Source organism: Gopherus flavomarginatus, chromosome 1 (assembly GCF_025201925.1).
Source record: "Gopherus flavomarginatus isolate rGopFla2 chromosome 1, rGopFla2.mat.asm, whole genome shotgun sequence".
NCBI lineage: Eukaryota > Metazoa > Chordata > Testudines > Testudinidae > Gopherus > Gopherus flavomarginatus.
The window spans coordinates 242,305,392-242,326,307 of NC_066617.1; the positions used below are offsets into that span (position 1 = coordinate 242,305,392).

The 20,916-nt window shown below is 41.0% G+C and overlaps 1 protein-coding gene across 3 annotated transcripts in view; it reads left to right on the top strand.

The window, feature by feature from the left end:
- Positions 1 to 20,916, top strand: part of PRKX (protein kinase cAMP-dependent X-linked catalytic subunit) — a 107,885-nt gene that overhangs the window by 35,286 nt on the left and 51,683 nt on the right. Inside the window, exon 1 of one of the 3 annotated variants that reach the window (XM_050964306.1) lies at positions 17,417 to 17,490. The exons of the other annotated variants lie outside the window; for them this stretch is intronic. Coding sequence (XP_050820263.1) covers positions 17,475 to 17,490 — 16 coding nt within the window. The 5' untranslated portion in view covers positions 17,417 to 17,474. Of the gene's footprint in view, positions 1 to 17,416; positions 17,491 to 20,916 lie in introns of those variants that run through there. 3 annotated transcript variants of the gene reach the window in all.

The following is a 20,916-nucleotide window of genomic DNA, read 5'->3' on the forward strand; positions in this document are numbered from 1 at the left end:
CCAACACCTTCTTTGTCCTCACTACCAGACCTGCCTCCTGATGTCTGATAACACTTGTACTTCTCAGTCCTCTAGCAGTATGCCTACTCACTCTCAGCTTCTTGCACACACTTCCTCTCCTCTAGCCTGACTGGAGTGAGCCCTTTTATAGCATCAGAGGGGCCTTAATTAGAGTCAGGTGCTTAACAGGCTCACCTGACTCTTAGCAGGTTAATTGGAGTCAGTTGTCCTCATTAGCCTGGAGCAGCCCCTGCTCTGGTCACTTAGGGAACAGAAAACTGCTTATCCAGTGGCCAGTATATCTCCCTTCAACTATTCTGCTGTTCCCAACTGGCCTGGGTCTATCACAATTTATATAAACAAATAAAATAAAAGGTAAGTTGAAAGTACTGATATATATCAGAAGTTAGAAATTGTAGAAAATTGATAAGGGAAGACAAGGGACTCTGGCCAGAAGCCTTAAGGACAGTAAGGAGGAGTTTAAGTATACTAGGAACACAAAAAAATCTTGATAATGGTATTGGTTCATTTCTAGATGGAAATGGTAGAATTATCAATAATCAAAAAACAGAAGCATTCAATAAACATTTCTGTTCCATTTTTGTGGGGAGAAAAGATTATATAGTCTCATCATGTGGTGATAATGCTACATTCCACTAGTATCATAGGAGGATGTTAAACAGAAGCTGCTAAAGTCACACGTTTAAATCAGCAGGTTCAGATAATTTGACATTCAAGAATTTTAAAAGCTGACTGAGGAGCTTGCTGGAATTTTAGTGTGGATTTTCTTTTCTCTACAATTCTTGAAGCACTGGGGAAGTTACAGAAGATTGAAAGACAGCTAATGCACTAATTCTTAAAAAGGGTAAATAGGATGACCCAAGTAATTACAGGCCTGGCAGCCTGACATTGATCCTGGGCAAGATAATAGAGCATCCGATACAGGACGTGTTTAATAGAGAACTCAAGGAGAGTAATGTAATTAATGCAAATCAATATTGGTTTATGGAAAATAGATTCTATTAGACTAACTTGATATCCCTTTTTGGATGAGATTACAGGTTTGATTGATAAAGGCAATTGTGTGTTGACATAGTTTATTTAGAATTCTGTAAGGCATTTGACTTGGTACTGCACAACATTTTGCTTAAACCAGAATGATGTAAAATTAACATGGGACACATTAAATGGGTTAAAAATGTGCAAACTGATAGGTCTTAAAATGTAATTTGTAAACCAGGAATCATCATGGAGCAGATATGTTCCAGTGCGGTCTTGGAGAGATCGATTCTTGGTGCTACACTATTTAACATTTTTACAATTACCTGGAAGAAAATATAGGAAGAAAACATTAACATTGCTGGTAGTTTGCAGATGACACACAAGTTGGGGGAAGTAAATGATAAGAGGGCAGGTCACTGCTTCAAAATGATCTGTATCATTTGCTAAAGTGGGCACAAACTGTGTGTTTTTTAATACTGCTTAATGTAAATGTATATGTTTGTGAACAAAGATGTAGGCGATACTTACTGGTTGCAGGACTCTATCCTGAAGGAGTGACTCTGGAAAAAATTGGGATTTTGTGGTGGATAATCAGCTGAACATAAACTCCCAATGTAACACTGGCCAAAAGAGCTAATGCGATCCCAGGATGCATAAACGGAGGAATCTCAAGTAGGAGCAGAGAGGTTATTTTACCTCTGTATTAGGCACTGGTGTGACTGCTGCTGAAATTCTTTGTCCAGTTCTGGTGCCCATAATTCAAGAAGGATGTTGATAAATTGGAGAGGACTCAAAGAAGAGCCACAAGAACTAATGAAAGGATTCGAAAATATGCCGTATAATGATAGAGCCCAGTGTATTTAGCTTAACAAGGAAAAGGTTATAGTGTGACTTGACTACAGCCTGTATGTGTAAATGGGGCACAGATATTTTATAATGTGCTGTTTTATATCTAGCAGAGAAAAGTACATGTCTAGAAGTTGAAGCTAGACGAATTCAGACTGGAAATAAGGCATAGTTGGTGTGGGGCCAGCAGAAGGCTGGGGCATGGGAGAGGGCTCAGGGTGCCAGATGCGGGGGAGGGGGCCCAGAAGTGAGCCCCCCACAAGCAACTTCCTGTCCCTGCATTTGCTGGCAGAGGCATGGCCAAGTGGCTCTGCAGGCACACTGCCTCCATCCCTGCTCCCCAAGCACTGACTCTGCGGCTCCCAGCCTATTGATGGGAACCGAGGCCAATGGGAGTTGCAGGGGGTGGCGCCTGCAGATGGAGGCAGCGTGCTTGCTTCCAGAGCCATCTTGCTGCGCCTCCACCAGGAGTAGCAGGGACAGGGAGCTGCTGGAGGTGAGGGGCCTCCCCACCCCCTCTGGCACTCTGAACCCCCTCCTATGCCCCAATCCCCTGGCCCAAGCCACCTCCCAGACCCCAACTGCCTCCCAGAGATTTGTCCTGCAGCCCCTGCCCCACTCACACTCCAAACCCCTCCCTCTGAGTTAACCTGCATTTTTAATTTACCAGCACCCCCCATTCCCAGCATGCTGCTTAAAAAGCTTTTACTGTATCTTCTCAGGGTTTTACTTCATCTGGATAATTTACTGCTCAGCACAATATTAAGAGAAACTGGTGGGACTAGTATCGTAAAGCACTAGTGGAATTTTTAATGAATTTAAGTTTTCATATCTGTGCTGTAGAGAAGAACTTGGTAAATGGTTCAGTACAATTCTGAATAGCCTTAGGCACTGCAGTACGGTGGCTTTATTTCAGCTGCAGTTTTACGGTGCACATGCTGTACTTACAACTGTTTTACTATATTGAGATAACAAGTCTTTAATAATGTTTGACTTTGATAAGTAACAATATATTCTGCCTGTGATATTTTGTCAATAAGATTAATTTTGCTTACATTCACACGGAGACATTTTCTCCTAAGTTTGCTGTCAGTTAACGGTTGTCATTCTGAAAATGGGACTTTAAGTACCAGGTTTTGGAAAACTTAGTATTTTTGTTCACACACTTATTCCAGTTCTATGAAGAATGTAATTGTATTACTTGGAATATCTATTTGTATTACTGTATTGCTTAGGAGCCCCAGGTTCTCATTGTGCCTAGGTTCTGTACAAATACAGAATAAAAAGATCTTATTTTTCTGCCTCAGCAGGTTTTGCTCCATACATCATAAAATTACTGATGATGTCAATTCTAATTTTAACTTCCAAATAATGTGGCTGCCACCACTTTCCGTGGGAGAATATTTCATATCCTTCTGTGTGGCAGGGTTAAAGAGGAATCTAGGAAATACAAAGGCCACTTGATATAAATTTCAGACTCTTGATATCTCCCTCAAAATTCTCAAAGGAATATCTGATAATACTATCATATGAACATAAACAAAACCTCCCTTTGAGGAATACTTTGTCCCATCGGCTAATTGTCAGTGGTCTTGTTAACAGTTAACCAAAATAAATAAACCCATTTGCAGCTGGAGTTCCAGATTAAAATAGCTTGTTAGGAGCGGATTGTGATACGTGTTCACCTTGTTCTGCTTTATTTTGCAGAATTTAATTTACAATACATAAAATAAAGACAGGGCATTTAGACTTCATGGAAATCCATCCATTCTGCCTGCAGACAAGATTAAGGAATCTTTCTCTGCATGTGGTCATCTCTTAGTCATGTGCACTTTGTGGATGATATACTTAAGACTTTTCATGTTATAAAGGGCTTGTAACTGAGAATTCAATTAAAGTTATGCAGAAATTTTCAACTAGGGCTTTATATCTTTCTCCATATGCTCCATCCTAATAACAATAAAACACAGATCAAACTAAATAAAAGTTAAAGGAAAAGAGCTCAATTATGAAAGTAAGGATCAATCATGTAGTTTTCCAGTTTCTCGTTTTCTAACGGCTTTTCTTTAGCTGCCTACAACTAAGCTTTCAGTCACACAAACATAATACATCAGATATTAAACATATAGAATCATGGGTATGTTCTAAGGTGTCTTTGTGTTGTATAAAGTTGTAGTGATGTATGGAGCATTAAGGCCTTAATGAAATGCTTATCAGGAAATAAAATTAGTGTTTTCTACTCTGACGTGTAGCTCTTGTGTGCAGTATGTCTGCTTGTATTAGTGATGGCAGTTTTACTCTTTCTACTTCTGCTCAGAGTGAGTTGAATTCTTTCTTGTGCGTTAATAGAACTGTTTCAGTCCGTTATGTCTGCATGACCCCATTGAAGGGATAGAGTTGCACTGGTGTCAATGACAGCAACATTTTGCCTGCAGAAGCTTTCACTGATGATGTGCCAGAAGGAGAGAACCCTGCTTGACATGCTGGCAATTAGGAAAGAGTCTGCAAACATATTTTTGAGTATAAATTGAGCAGATTTGATAAGGAAATGCGGTATATGTTTGATTATAAGCCGGTTTGTTATAAGCTGACCCCCTGCCCCAAAGATAGATAAGTAAAAATGGAATTTTTTTATAACCTGTTCATAAGCCGGCACTGTAATTCAGTGGTCTGCAAACTTTGGCTCCCAGGCCATCAGGATAAGCTGCTGGTGGGCCGAGATGGTTTGTTTACCTGGAGCGTCTGCAGGCACAGAGGTAAACCGAAGTAAACAAAGTGTCTCAGCGTGCTAGCTGCTTACCCTGATGGGCTGGGACAGCAACCCCACCCCTAGCCTGAGACCCCACACTCTTCCCATCCCATCCCTTCCCACCTTATCTGGGGAGGACCAGGGAAGGATGTCTCTGGCCTGGCTGGAGCTACTCTGGCAGACTGAGCAGTGCAGCTGCAGCCTGCTCTGGCAGGCCAGACTGAGCGGTGCAGCTGCAGCATGTTCCAGGCGGCTGGGCTAGGCAGCATGGCCACAGTGAGCTCTGGCAGGCCGAGCAGCGCGGCTGCAGCCTGCTCTGGGGGGGGCGGGGCCAAGCAACACAGCTGCAGCCTGCCAGCCCTGGAGCTGCAGCTGTTTCGGAGGCTGGGGGGGAGAGCAGCATTGCCAGAAATGGAGAGACTCTGGCCCCGCCTATTCCCTTCTGTCTCTGCTGTCTGTGCTGCCTCTCCTTGCTCCGTCTGTTGGGGGGAGGTGCTGTGTCCCACCTCTCCCTCTCTATACCAGTTCATAAGCTGACCCCCTTCTCTGGTGCTTCCCTTTTTTACTAAAAAAAAAATTTTGGGTTATGAACGAGTAAATTCGGTAGATGACTAATGGGACATGTTTTGTGTCTCTCTTAGCAAAACTTACACTGTTTTGAAAAGTGATACAGATATTTGAAGGATACAAACTAAGGATGGAGGTTTACCATTGGGTTTTTTAAGAGTACTGGGATGAAATTAAGAGAAGCCTACATTCCAAAAAATCTTCCTTATAGTGAGAATCTTAGGCCATAGAAGAGAAATGGGAGTGTGGAAACATTGTGGCTTGAGACACCAAAACTAGGCTAGACAAAACATGAGTATATAAGACTACTTTATTTATTGTTGTGTTGGTGCTCAAAATGTGGTAGGCACTATAGAAATATATAGGAGGAGACAATCCCTGACCCAAAGAGATTAAAATCTAAATCTAAATGGGGGGGGGAGGGGGAAAGAAGATGGAGTAATGGTGTACAAGAAACAGTATTTAGAGTGACTACTGGCATGGCTTATTAATGTAATCTGAAAGTTCTAGCATGTCTAAACTATAGGGACTGGAGTGACATAGCTATGACACCGTAGCTATTTTGCTATATTCCTATCATGTAGGTGCAGCGTACTGCGACACTTCCCCCACCCCTACCCCGCTGTAGAAACACAACCCCTCTGAGGGCTTGTCTACATCATAAAGTTGCAGCGCTGGTGAGGGAGTTACAGCGCTGCAACTTTGAAGGTGTACACATCTGCAGGGCACCACCAGCGCTGCAACTCCCTGTTTGCAGCGCTGGCCGTACTCCCGTTTTGTCTCGGGTGTAGAGGATCCAGCGCTGGTGATCCAGCGCTGGTAATCCAATGTAGACACTTACCAGCGCTTTTCTTGACCTCCGTGGAAGGAGGAAGCCTCTGGTAATCAAGCTGGTCTCCTTTCCCGGTTTGCTCTCTCCTTCCCGGAGCCCCGAGCAAGCAGGTCTCCTTCCCTGCGGTTTGCTGGGTGGCTCCGGGAACGAGAGAGCAAACCGCGGCGAAGCGGGTCTCCTTTCCCGGTTTGCTCTCTCGTTCCCGGAGCCCAGAGCAAGCAGATCTCCTTCCCTGCGGTTTGCTGGGTGGCTCCGGGAACGAGAGAGCAAACCGCGGCGAAGCGGGTCTCCTTTCCCGGTTTGCTCTCTCGTTCCCGGAGCCCAGAGCAAGCAGATCTCCTTCCCTGCGGTTTGCTGGGTGGCTCCGGAACGAGAGAGCAAACCGCGGCGAAGCGGGTCTCCTTTCCCGGTTTGCTCTCGCGTTCCCGGAACCCCCCTTGAAGCCGCCCAACAGCGCTGCAGTGTGGCCACATCTAACACCACTTGCAGCGCTGGTTGCTGTAAGTGTGGCCACTCTGCAGCGCTGGCCCTATACAGCTGTACTAATACAGCTGTAACAACCAGCGCTGCAAAACTTTAGATGTAGACATGGCCTCAGTGATGGTAGCTAGGTAGATGGAAGCATTCTTCTGTTGACCTAGTTGCGTCTATGCTGGAAGTTAGCTTAACATAGTTATGCGGCTCAGGGGTATGGATATTTCACACCCCTGAGTACTGTAGCCACGTTGACTTAAATTTTAAGTGTAGAACAGGCCTTAGAAGGACTATAATCTTCTGATTGTTTTCTTTGTATCTATGCCACATTCTGTACAGTTAGAGTGGAGTTGCAATAGAAGAACAGAAATGGATTTTTGAGAGCCCCACTCTTAGTGCTCCCATATATGTTGCCTGCAACCTCTTCTCTCTCTTTCGCTCTCTCTCTCTCTCTTCCCCCCCCCCCTCCACTCTCTTCCATGGTATTGTGAAAGGGGGGTTGATTTTTATAAAGTTTCTAGTTATGCCTTGCAACAGGACCACAAATGTACCCACTGAACTTCCCACCAGGCCTGTCTACATGCAATCATACAAAGATGGTTGGAAGCCACCATGAATTTAACATATACAGCCTTTGCACCACTGTGGGAAGAGGGAGATCAATTCAACCTTTTCTAAAAGGTCTTTGGGCCCTCAAAGCCACAGTCTACCAAAATGGGTTCCTTTCCCAGCCCCAGACTGTTTCTCTGAAGTCATTTCCTCCAACTCACTGACTGTACTCCTTTGCAGTGAGCTGTTAACCTCTTCCATTTCTACCTTACTTCTTTCTGTTTGGCTTTTGTCAACATTGGATTATGTTTGGTTGGTCTATGAATTAAGGTTGGAGACTTCTGATTTGGATTTTTAATTACAGATTAACTTGCTGTAAGGGAAAAAAAACCAAAACAAGTTCATAATGTTTGTTAGTTAATGCCAGATTTTTTAAGGATAAAGATTAAACTGTGGAAAAACTTACTGGGAATTACTATTTCATCAACAAGGACAACATGTGAAAATCCCCTCCCAAAAGCCCCTCACTGCTTTTCAGAGTTGTACTGGGGTTATGATTGTCTAAAATGTGTCTTAAGTGATTAACTGAATTTGTTGGTGTATTGTTCTTACCTGCCCAATTTATCAGTTTTGAAATTATTTTCTTTGCAGTACAATTGACTGCTCCAGATGTGTGGTTGTGTTCACTGAAAGAGGCTTTCATGTTACAGTAATACTGTTGGTAACCTTTTTTCCGCTTTATATTATCGTGACTGGTAGAAAGCTGCTCAGTTTTTTTTATTGTGTTATTTGTTCAATATAATTTGAAACCGTGGTCTATATTTGCAATACAGAAGTATGTAAGAGAAAGTTCAAGTATCTGAATGTGTATTTGAAAGCTTCTTCGTCCTAATTCAGGAGAGTGGATATCAACTTTCTCAGTGGTTTGTTTTCTCTCTCTCTTCCCTTGGTATGAATACATAGGTGCAACACTAAATTCAAGTTATTGAAGTAGTCTTTTAATTATTTATTATTGGCTCTTATATTCTGTGAATTATAGTAAGTTTAAAGCTGATTCTGAACACTATTGCTGTCCTCCAGTTTGTTATACCTGAAATTCTTCAGATCTGTTTTTGGCCATCAACTCTGGCTATGTTGGTGAGCTGTATGCTGTGGAAGAATAGAAGTCTGGTATGGCAGTCTGAACTGTTTTTCCTTAAGCTAGGATTTTCAGAAGTACTCAGCATTGGCCTCACTCCATTCCTGGTGGAAATCAGTAGAAATATTGTCATGTACTTGTCTGAATATTTGAGAACCTGCAGGATCATTTATCATGGTCCTTTTGTTCTGCTTCATTGAAAGTTTTTTGGTTTTTTTAGTACTACAGTAAATTTTTTTCATAGATTTTGTTCTTTATGAGCATTAAAAGCTTTGGATTTAGGTTTGTCTTGCTCAATTACATCGTGATTCTGCTAAAACTTAACTCATGTCTTCAACTTTAAACACATGCATCTGTGTTTGTAGGACTGGGGTCTTGGTCCCTTTCACAGTCATATTTCTAAGGCAGCACCTAGAGCTCTGGGAAGGAGTTACTGTTGAACATTTTCATATAACCATGCCTGTTTCTTAAGTATATGAAACATTTGGATGGGATGAGGAAAGTTTCAGCTACAACTAAAATTAGATCATTACGTACCATCAAAGAGTGTTCATCCAGTAGTTTATATGCTCGTGAGCATATTTTGTTCAATTTTGTGCTTTAGGACAGTTTAAATGCTACAGATTTAATCAAGCAGTTAACAGGTAATCTGTGTCTAAAGTTTTCAGTAAATGCTCTTTTTGCACTAAGTGTATTCCCACCGCCATTTTCTTCCTCCTTCAGTATGTTATTAAATGAAGGAGGAAATGAGAGGTAATTGTAAGGCACTATATTACAAGTGCCAGTCCCTTGAAGGCGTCTGTATAACGGTGGTAAAGGAGAAAATCAGTCAAGTATAAACAATATAGCTTTTATTGCACTCCGTGAGCGATAATAAAGTTCTGTACTTCAATAAGACTTCTTTTTTGTTTTGCTTTTTAAAAGGAGTCAGGGATGGTAGGCCAAATACTTTCCTTGCCTTATAGACTTCTAATGTAGGAATGATTCACATCAGGTAGTCCTTTTTTAAAAATTTAAAAAAAAAAATCTTCCAAATGCTGAATTTCTTTTTAAAAAAAAGAATTCTAGTTTTGTTTATATAAACTGTGTGTGTGTGTGTGTGTGTGTGTGTGTGTGTGTGTGTGTGTGTATGTATATCGCTTCTCTTTCTACAAATAGGAACAAGTAATATCCTTAAAATTTTTAAGATTGTCTCATAAAGGAATACCTAGTAATCATTAAAATGCTAACTTCTATAAAGAAAAGTTCTATGCTTAAGATACGTAAAAGTAGTAATCTGTCTCTCCTGTCACTGGGAACAAGGGGAGAAAAGTACAGATCTTTAAATCTTATATAAATATCAACAAAATAACTTTATAAACATAAAACAAACAAAGGAAGAAGGCTATACAATCCACTTGGATGCAGACCCTAGTCATGGCACTTCATCCACTTACTTCCTCTATAGTAGATTACAGCAATATCCAATCAGTTAGCCTACAAAGAAAAAAATCATAAACCTCTGTAGCTCATTTCCTAAGTGGAACAAACAAAATAACGTATTGTTGCACAATGCTGCAATTGGTTCCTTGTGCATTACCAGATCCAAATCTAAATTCTAGTTCTGATTTACAAAGGATACACTGGGAAACCAGAACAGCAATCATAACCATTGGCCATTCTGTTAATCCAAAGCAGATAGAGACTTTAGCGACTAGGAGACAGAGACTTGAAACTTCAAAGATGATCAGGGAAAGTCCTTCCTTTTTTTGGGTCATATTCTGACACTGCTTTTTGTCATAGTAGTATCCACTATACCAGAACTAAACATAACTTAATGGCATTAAAATTGGGGACTAATTACAACTAGCCTAGGGTGGAATACTAACTTCCCTGATTTTTCCCTCCTTCCCCCCTTTCCCTCCCCTCCCCCAGCCCACACATTGTACACAAAATAAAGATGACAGTGTATGAGTGCTGTGGTGGTACTTTTGTACAGCAGTTCCTATAGATTCAGGACACTTTTAATTGAGGTATATTTGTGAGGCTAGCACATGTTTTGATGTAGGTGAATGTCAGGCTTCATTACAGTGAAGGTATGAGATTGATTATGTAGAAGTCAGATTCTGTTAGTATTGTCCTCTTTTTATTACTTGAACAAATTATTCCTAAGCACAAAATACATTTAAATATAGAGCCTAGTATTTTCAGAGTTGGACTCAGGAGTGCCGCCAGCTTTTTTGGCACCCTAGATGGTGGAAGGTCCTGCCCCCGACAGAGGCGGCAGAAGATCCCAGCCCGAAATGCTGCCCCTGACAGAGGCGGCACATGGTCCCACCCCGAAATGCTGCCCCCGACAGAGGCGGCAGAAGGTTCCGCCCCCAAAATGCCACCGATGACCAGGGTGGCCAAAGATCCAACCACCACAGTCACCGCCCCCCAAATTTTAGTGCCCTATGCGACCGCCTAGGTCACCTAATGGGTTGCGCCAGCCCTGGTTGGACTTCCAGTTGATGGGAAATAGGTGTCTAGATGTACGGTCTTTTGAAAACCTCAGCTTGAGGCTTGCACTGTAACATGGTTCTTGAGTAACTTGTTGGTTTCCATGTTGAGAGAGAGAGATTCAAATGCTAATTTTAAAGTAATTCTATGGTTCTGAAGACTGAAATGAAATTTTACATTGTGGATATGGAAAAAAAATGAAAATGTCCAGTAGTAGTCTGTGTAAGCTTTGTGTGTATATTTCTAACTCTCAAAATAACTGTTCGAACCAAAAATACCATTGTTACTTTTGGATATTTTTTGTAAATTGAGATAGCTAAATGATGGACTGCCAACTAGCCAGGCACCATCCTGTTTAACTCTGTTTAATTTTCTTTGGTTCTAATGTGTGGCAGGCTGAGTTTGTATTTGTCTGCCTGATCTTAAGATAACACATTTTTTTATTATTAACCTGAGCTTAGCATCCTTTAAAACACCTTGTTTTTACAGCTAGTTTAAATAAGATAATACAGAGCTTATTTGTTAGGTAAAGCAGCAATAGCTTGCTAATATTAAACTATTAATTTAACTACATATTTCTGCAGGATTTTGCAGTTAATTTACATTTAAAGTATAGTTGAGTCCTACTAAAATGTGATATAGTTGTAAAATGGCTGAAGTAAGGATAACGCTTCAGAAAGCTTTTTGGTTTTTTGGAGGGTTCTATTTCCATTGTGGCTGAAACCTTTCTTTTAAACTGTACTGTGTATTTATTTATGTACCAAGTCCCTGCTGAGGTGGGTAAGAAGGGAGAGGAAAAGAATCCTTAATGTACTACTTAAGCCAAGATATGCCTGTTCAATGTTTAAGTGAAATTCTGTAATGCATATTGTTTTGTCGCACCTGGGCGCTCATGTCATAACATTTCTTCCCAGATCTGGACCTTAGCGTCCAAAATATGGGTGTTAGCATGAAAACCTCCAAGCTTAGTTACCAGCTTGGACCTGTAATTGCTGCCACCAGCCAGGAATTATACAGTGCCTAGCTCACTATGGTCTCCCCAAAACCTTCCCTGGGGGACCCCAAGACTCAGATTCCTTGAGTCTTACAGCAAAGGGAAATAACCCCCTCCCCTTGTTTCCTTGTTACTTCCGCCCAGGCTCCCCTCCCTGGACGACCCTAGGAGATTCCCTGCTTCTAGTCCTGGAAACACAAGTACCGAGAGATCTAATCTCTCTTCCCCCTCACCCAGAGGGTATGCAAAGTCAGGCTTAGTAACTCTAACACAAAGAGATTTTCCCCCTGACTTCTTCCTCCCACCAATTCCCTGGTGAGCTGTAGACTCAATTCCCTGGAGTCCCCACTAAAGAAAAGCTCCAACAGGTCTTAAAAAGAAAGCTTTATATAAAAAGAAAGAAAAAGGACAGAAAATGGTTTCTGTATTAAGGTGACAATATACAGGGTCAATTGCTTAAAGGAAAAAAATGAATAAACAGCCTTATCCAAAAAGAATACAATTTAACACATTCCAGCAACTACACACATGTAAATACAAAAAAAATATATAAACCTATTGTCTTACTATCCTTGTACTTACAACTTGGAAACAGAAGATTAGAAAGCCTGGAGATTCCTGTGGTCACTCTCAGAGCCGAGAAAAGAACAGACCAAGAACAAAGGACTCAGACCCAAAACTTCCCTCCACCCAGATTTGAAAAAATCTTGTTTCCTGATTGGTTCTCTGGTCAGGTGTTTGGTTCCCTGTGTTAACCCTTTACAGGTAAAAGAACATTAACCCTTAGCTATCTGTTTATGACAGCTCATGACGCGGTAAAATTGTTACTGTGAAAGATTTTAAGTGCATGCTCAAATCCTAAGTGCAGCTGAAAATGTTGGTGATTGAAAGGAAATAAGGACTTCTACATGCAGTTTGATGGAAAATTTTCTCAGCTGGCTGCTGTTACTCTGTCATCTTCATAGAGGAGTTACGAAGAGGTGAAGAAGCTGGAGAGGTGTTTCAAGGACACTGAACTAAAATTGTCAGGGAGAAAAAATGTTTTTTTAAGGTGCTTTTGTTAAAGGAGCACTAGAGGTGACAAAGGTCATGCTTCAGGTCACAAACCAACTACTAACTACTTTGGGTTATGAAGAAACTTCTCATGGGCTTTTTGTTACCTCACTTTTCATTATGGGAGTCTAATAACCTTCCTTTGAACCAAATGAAAGACCGGATGTTGCACTAGATATACAGTTGGCCTCATTAGTCTGGTAATTCTTATGCTCTTTATTCCTAAAAGTTATAATTTAAGAATAATAAGTGGTGGTGTGACTGGGGAAAAAAAGCTTTATATTTTTCTGGCATGTGAAATCTTGCAGGTGAAGTGGGTAGAGCCTAGACAATTCAAGTTGTCTTGAAGGCTGAAAAGACATCCTTTGCTGAATGAGACAAGAAGGAAGTGAGCAGAAACTGACCTCATTTCCAAAATCTTTGGAAACTGGGGACGGCAAAAAGGTGAAGGCTTGTGGCTAAACTGGAGCTGACCTTCAGGGACCTGTCAGAGGACTGCTAGGAAAGCTGAACTGTAGATGCAAGTACTGTACTACCTGTTGTCACTGTCAGTTGATATGAATGATAGACATCATTCGTTATTGGAGACTTGCAGGCTAGACAGATAAGGATTCTGATCATGACTCAATATATGAAAGAAAGCAAATAAAGATTGCTATTAAGTGAATGAATGCTAGTCATAAGACTTTGAGTCATTAAAAGCTCTTGTTCCTGAGATGTGGCCTGCTTTAAAGAACAGAGTAATAATCGATCAAACAAAGTCAGAGCCATCTATGTGAGCAGGAGCCACGTGCCAGACTAAAAGCTGTTGTGGGAAGTAAAAGGCAAAATTACAGAAAAATCCACCTAATTGCTTCTCTTTTCAATTAAATCTTTTAGGTTTAGACAATTAAGAAATCTCTAATGCTCAAAATCTGAGTTTGTTGCAGAAAATTTATTGTCTTTAGGTCTCAAATTTACTTTTGGGGAAATAAGTGCGCTGTCAGTTTTCCAAAAGAAAAAAAATTAAGTATTTACTTGTATAATGGGACAGAGTATCTCATAAAGCAATCAAGTGTTTAAAGTCCATTCCCTTTTTTCCAGAAAAATATTCTTCAAGTTGAAACTTGACATAAATGAGCTTACATTATGAAGAGTTTTTTTACATTTTTTTTCAAAACACAAGTTGAGCTTAAAATTAATAAAATGCTTTTTTGCACTTTTACATTTCTATAAATGAAATGACTATTGCACCAAAATACCTACAGTATTAACTGGGAATGATAATGCTTAGGCAAAGAGAGAGATCCAGTGTAAGGTTATTTACTGTGTGATGGGATCCCCAGGGTGCAACCTGGGACTGTTGTACCCACTGAACTCTCCAGCCTGGGCTGTCTCTCACAATGTCTTGCTAGTTACCAGCAGCAAACCCCTCCAGGTACAGTTGTGCTGAGTGATAACAGCATGTGGAGACCCAACACGCAGCTAGATTGCATGAATGCTCCGAGACACTCATGAATCATACAGAGAAAGGCACCAGAGCTAAATCCTTCAGTTCCCAGCACTGTACCTCAGGAATTATACCATCTTGTATTGTTCAGGATGAACAATATAGATTTATTAATTGGTTCACCATTTCATCAATGGAAAGTGGACATGTACCAGTCATTGCAAAACCTGAGCAGATTTGTCACACATTTCATACATACTCACTGGTAGAGATAAAAGATTAAACAAATTTGACTACAAAAGGTAGATTTTATAGATTCATAGACTCTAGGACTGGAAGGGACCTCGAGAGGTCATCGAGTTCAGTTTCCTGCTCTCATGGCAGGACCAAATACTGTCTAGACTATCCCTGATAGACATTTATCTAACCTACTCTTAAATATTTCCAGAGATGGAGATTCTGCAACCTCCCTAGGCAGTTTATTCCAATGTTTAACCACCCTGACAGTTAGGAACTTTTCCCTAATGTCCAACGTAAATCTCCCTTGCTGCAGTTTAAGCCCATTGCTTCTTGCTCTATCCTTAGAGGCTAAGATGAACAAGTTTTCTCCCACCTCCTTATGACATCCTTTTAGATACCTGAAAACTGTTATCATGTCCCCTCTCAGTCTTCTCTTTTCCAAACTAAACAAATGCAATTCTTCCAGTCTTCCTTCATAGGTCATGTTCTCTAGACCTTTAATCATTCTGTTGTTCTCTGGACCCTCTCCAATTTCTCCACATCTTTCTTGAAATGTGGTGCCCAGAACTGGACACAATACTCCAGCTGAGGCCTAACCAGCTCAGAGTAGAGTGGAAGAATGACTTCTTGTGTCTTGCTCACAACATACCTGTTAATTCACTCCAGAATCACGTTTGCTTTTTTTGCAACAGCATCAGGGACCTGTCAGAGGACTGCTAGGAAAGCTGAACTGCAGATGCAAGTACTGTACTACCTGTTGTCACTGTCAGTTGATGTGAATGATAGACATCATTTGTTACTGGAGACTTGCAGGCTAGACAGATAAGGATTCTGATCATGACTCAGTGTTGACTCATATTTAGTTTGTGGTCCACTATAACCCCTAGATCCCTTTCCGCCCTACTCTTTCTTAGGCAATCTCTTCCTATTCTGTATGTGTGAAACTGATTGTTCCTTCCTAAGTGGAGCACTTTGCATTTGTCTTTAATAAACTTCATCCTGTTTACCTCAGACCGTTTGTCCAATTTGTCCAGATCATTTTGAATTTTGACCCTATCCTCCAAAGCAGTTGCAATCTCTCCCAGTTTGGTATCATCTACAAACTTAATTAGCATATTTTCTATGCCAATATCTAAGTCATTGATGAAGATATTGAACAGAGCCAGTCCCAAAACAGACCCCTGCGGAACTCCACTCGTTATACCTTTCCTGCAGGATTGGGAACCATTAATAATTACTCTGAGTACGGTTATCCAGCCAGTTATGCACCCACTTTATAGTAGCCCCATTTAAGTTGTATTTGCCTAGTTTATTGATAAGAATATCATGTGAGACTGTATCAAATGCCTTACTAAAGTCTAGGTATACCACATCCACCGCTTCTCCTTTATCCACAAGACTCATTATTCTATCAATGAAAGCTATCAGATTAGTTTGACATGATTTGTTCTTTACAAATCCATGCTGGCTATTCCCTATCACCTTACCACCTTCCAAGTGTTTGCAGATGATTTCCTTAATTACTTGCTCCATTATCTTCCCTGGCACGGAAGTTAAACTAACTGGTCTGTAGTTTCCTGGGTTGTTTTTATTTCCCTTTTTATAGATGGGCACTATGTTTGCCCTTTTCCAGTCTTCTGGAATCTCTCCTGTCTCCCATGATTTTCCAAAGATAATAGCTAGAAGCTCAGATACTTCCTCTGTTAGCTCCTTGAGTATTCTAGGATGCATTTCATCAGGCCCTGGTGACTTGGAGGCATCTAACTTTTCTAAGAGATTTTTAACTTGTTCTTTTTTTATTTTCTCTTCTAAACCTACTCCCTTTCCATTAGCATTCACTATGTTAGGGATTCCTTCAGACTTCTCGGTGAAGACCAAAACAAAGTCGTCATTAAGCATCTCTGCCATTTCCAACTTTCCTGTTACTGTTTCTCCCTCCTCACTGAGCAGTGGGCCTACCCTGTCTTTGGTCTTCCTCTTGCTTTTAAGTGATATTAAGTGATAGGCAAAAAGTCACAGTTACCAAAAGAGAGAAAGATATAACCATGCAGTCTAAACTCTCAACCCTATTAGACTGGGCAACATCTAGATTAAGCAGTTTTTTTTTCTCACCCCACTGGATATTGCAGTCCATAGTTTACAGATTTCACACTTGAAATTTGGGCCAGGCCCTTCAGTTGGAGTCTTCAGAGTGTTCTTGTTGCTTGCAGAGTAGGTGGATGAAGGAGAAAGGCCCAGCATGGACCCCTTGTATTCAGTTTTATACCCTGAGTCCATGTGCTTAGAAAACACAAGTCCAGGCATGTCTGGGTGCATTGCTGAGTCTCTAGGCAAGGTTGAGCAATTCCCCTGGTGTAGCCTCATGCAGATGAGTCGTTGCATTGTAGCTCCCTTGCTGGACAGTGGTTGTTGATGATGACGGGTTGATTGAAACCCCACCTGGGTGTTAGCTACTTTTCTTGCAGTTGCCTTTGTGGAGCTAATATCTGGCTGATTCCCCAACTTACAGCATGTTTTAGTGACCACCATACAACACAATTCTCATAACTTCATATGCATTAATGATATACATATATGGATAGAGAAGTGACTTGCAGCAGATTATGATCTCTCCTCTGACCCCTTAAAAGGCATGCTTTATAAGTAAGATAATTATATAAAAATGAGGACTGTGGGGGTCACTGAGTGCCCCTCAAAGATGCAGAATGTTACTGTGCATACATTTTCATACAGAACTTAAAAAATAGAGAATCCTTTTCAAGTATGTATTGATTTGACAGCACTTCACAGTGAGAAGACATTGCCTCTGATCTAAATGGGTTAACCAAATAGTAGAGTGGAGTTACAGTAATAGTGCATGTGGCTACTCTACAAAGCCTATCACATCGCACAGTGGGGAACACTTTTAAAAACCATAAATAAAACCTGTGTCTCTGACTTGCTTTGAGTAGACTTCTGTGATATGGGAGCCCTCAGGGTCCTGACTTCTGCTTGTCCTTGTTTTCCATATTTAAAAACAGGCAATGTGTGTGTCTGAGTGAATAGGGGGAGCTTGATATCCAGAAGAGTAGTTCCTTCAAGGATTGAGAGGATAGGAAGCCAAAGGGGCTGGACCCAGTCATGGTAGACGGAACAGGTAGGTGGCTGCTTCTCTAAAGCAAAATATCTATCAACTTTCCGGGAAGTTTGTTTTGTTTTTTAACTCTGTGAATTTTTAGGGTCTTCTTTTTTTTTTTTTTTTTGCAGGGTTTTATTGGGCATCTGCTTATTATTATTATTAAACTGACCTCTCTTCCCCCTGGTGCCCCAAGAAGGTTTTTCATTTAAATAGATTATCTCTTGATGTGTTTGAATGTGGTTCTGGAACTGGGTCCTGTCTTGACAAAGTGGGTCTTGAAAGGTATGACTTTGTAAACCAGCTTAGAAAAAGTGAATCATGAGATTTGTGGGGAGAGAAAGTACTGATGGTAACTTGATGAATGGACAGATGGGGCTCTGAGGTGCCATTAGAGAAGTAAAGGGGGTAGGGACTTGCAAGAGACAGGGAGTCTGAATCATACTCATACTATAGTAAAACAGAAGAGTCTCCACCAAAGTGTTAGATTAGGGTCAACTTGGTACAGTATGAGTCAGATCAGAAAGCTCAGGGTATTACTCTAATCTTAGTTTACCTTATCTTCATGGCACTGAATAGCTGCAAGAAGTTCAGTCTTGATATAGTGGAGGAGAAGGAGCTATTGAAGGGATTAAGGCTTAAAACAAACCGACAATCCTGATTTTTCTGTGTGTCTCAGAAGCTGCCTTGACAAAGTTTTGTTTCAGTAGTTTGTCTGCATTATATTCTAAGCAAATCTTGGGTTGCTGTGAGAAAAATACATAATTAATAACATTTGTTCTTCCATGAGACTTTTGGCTAAGCCAAGTAAGTTTTAACATAATATAACAGATGGTGAAAAATGTTCCAATGGAACTTTGACTGCAGATGGCTTTTTGACTACATGGAACTCTTTTTTGAAAAATTTACAACCACAAAAACTAAAATTTTTCTTGTCAGTTTTTTGTAGAGAAAAATACATTTTTCCCCAAACATCTTTGAAAAGTAAATACATTAACACAAAGTATACCATTTTATCAGGAAAAGCCAGAACTGCCAGTCTCTATAAACGGAGAATACATTCTTAAATCTGTTCTGTTGTACCTGGATATTTAAATACACTTGCATTATTTTAATATTTTTTCCTCAGAATTATTCACTTAATGCTTTTGGTGCATGTACAGAATCTCTGAATATACAATACATAACACACATTCTCTGAAACATGGAACGTCCCAAATCCTTGCAGCTCAAAACTATGGCTCTTTTTTACCCACACTCAACCTCCTGCTCCCAGACTTTAAAGCATGATCTGAATGCCAGTGAATACTGGCTCTGATGAACAGAAAGAGGACGCAAAGGCTACTGGCAATGACTCTTGCCTGGAAATACCATATCTCCTGCTTCCTCACTATTAATGTAGGCAACTGTTCACTCTAATGTCTTGGCTGATCAACAGCTGTAATATAGACTTTTTACACTACAACTATATAAAATTGCACTAAGAAACAAATACTCCCACTTCCTTTACAGTTTTCTCCTAGCAAGACTTTGAGGATGGCAAAATTTGGAAGCCCAATGTGGTAATTCTGGCCTGGAACAAGGCAGACTGGTTTGAAGTTTGTACAATTTGGGTATGCATAATCCTTTTCTATCCTCAATTTCAATGACACTTCAGCCAAGCTGGTCTAGTATTTCTACACTCCTTCCTGTGGACTCACTTGTACTGTGTCAAGTATCAGAGGGGTAGCCGTGTTAGTCTGGATCTGTAAAAGCAGCAAATAGTCCTGTGGCACCTTATAGACTAACAGACGTTTTGGAGCATGAGCTTTCGTGAGTGAATACCCACTTCGTCGAATGCATCCGACGAAGTGGGTATTCACCCAGAAATCTCATGCTCCAAAATGTCTGTTAGTCTATAAGGTGCCACAGGACTCTTTGCTACTTGTACTGTGGATTCTAATATGTTAAGGTTATCTGTTCAAGGAAATAGTTGAGATTCTTCAGAGTTCTGCAATCTAACTAAATTTGCAGAAGGCTCCAGGAGTGTGTTCTTCTCATGGAAACAGATGATAATGGATTAATGGTTAGCATTTTAAAGTACACATATTTGCCCTTTCAGCTCTGAAGGTCTGGAATTGTCTTGCCCAACTTCCCAAACAGCAGAAGCTTTCTTTATTCCCTGAAGAAATACACTTCACTGCTTACCTGAATCTGTGGGCCTTCATTTACCATATGTTATTTTGATAGGTGTATGTTTTCATTCAAAAGAGGGGGATGTCCCAGAAAAACTGTTAAGTACCATTTTTATGCTATATAAACTCCTTTGTCTATTCTAAAAATGCAACACTTAGTTGCAGTAACCAAGCAATGTACATGCATAGTCATTATCCTGCTGAGGCAACATTATTGCCTCATTGTAACATTCCCAAGATTCATCGAGAACAGTACTTGGGACTACTGAAGTTGTCCTGTACAAACTAAATATAGGATTTTAATGATATTGGCTACAGATCTCCAAATACTGTATAATCTAAGGGAATGCATTTATCATGGACAGGACCAGTGTCCATTATTTTAAAGCAATCCTAACTATGTACTTAACAAAGTAGTACGTAAAGCACACATTGCTAAGGGACAAGTCTATTTAACTGTGACCAGCCTGGGTAGCTGGACACCGAGGTGATAATGGGAAGGGGTAAATAATCCTTCCCATGGAAGCAAGAGACACCCTCCAGTAGCTTCCAAAAAGCTACTGGAGAGCAGGAGCCAGTCAATGTCTTTGGCAGTCTGGTCCCAACTCCTGTCTTCTGCTGCAGTGAGAGCCTGTGCAGTTTCTCCCTGATGCATGGGGTATAAGCATACCATGCACAGTCCCCTCTCGATCCCACCCACTACCTCTCTTCTGTGCAGCTCAGCCTGGCTTTTTCAACTCTTGGGACTCTTGGCACCCATGAAGCTACGGCCAGAATTTCTCTCCAAGTAAATATTACAATGCTAAAATGTACTTACAAGAGAATTATTTACAACCATAATTTTCTCTCTCCTGTTTAGCTTATGCTAAGCAGCAACCAAATGACAGTTTCTGACTTTGGAAGAACGAGTTAGGAGTGTGATCAGATTTAACTGTGTAGTCGAGGGGTGGCCAACCTGAGCCAGAATTTACCAGTGTACATTGCCAAAGAGCCACAGTAATTTGTTAGCAGCCCCTCATGAGCTCCCACCTCCCACCCACCATCAACCCTGCTGATCAGCGCCTCCCCTCCCTCCTCGCACCTCCTGATCAGCTGTTTTGTGAAATGCAGGAGGCTCTGGTGGGGAGGAGCAAGGGCATGGCAGGGAAGGGAGCGGGAAGGGGTGGAATGGGGGCAAGGCCTGTGGGCAAAGCCAGGGGTTGAGCAGTGAGCACCCCTCGGCACATTGGAAAATTGGCACCTGTAGCTCCAGCCCCAGAGTTGATGCCTACAC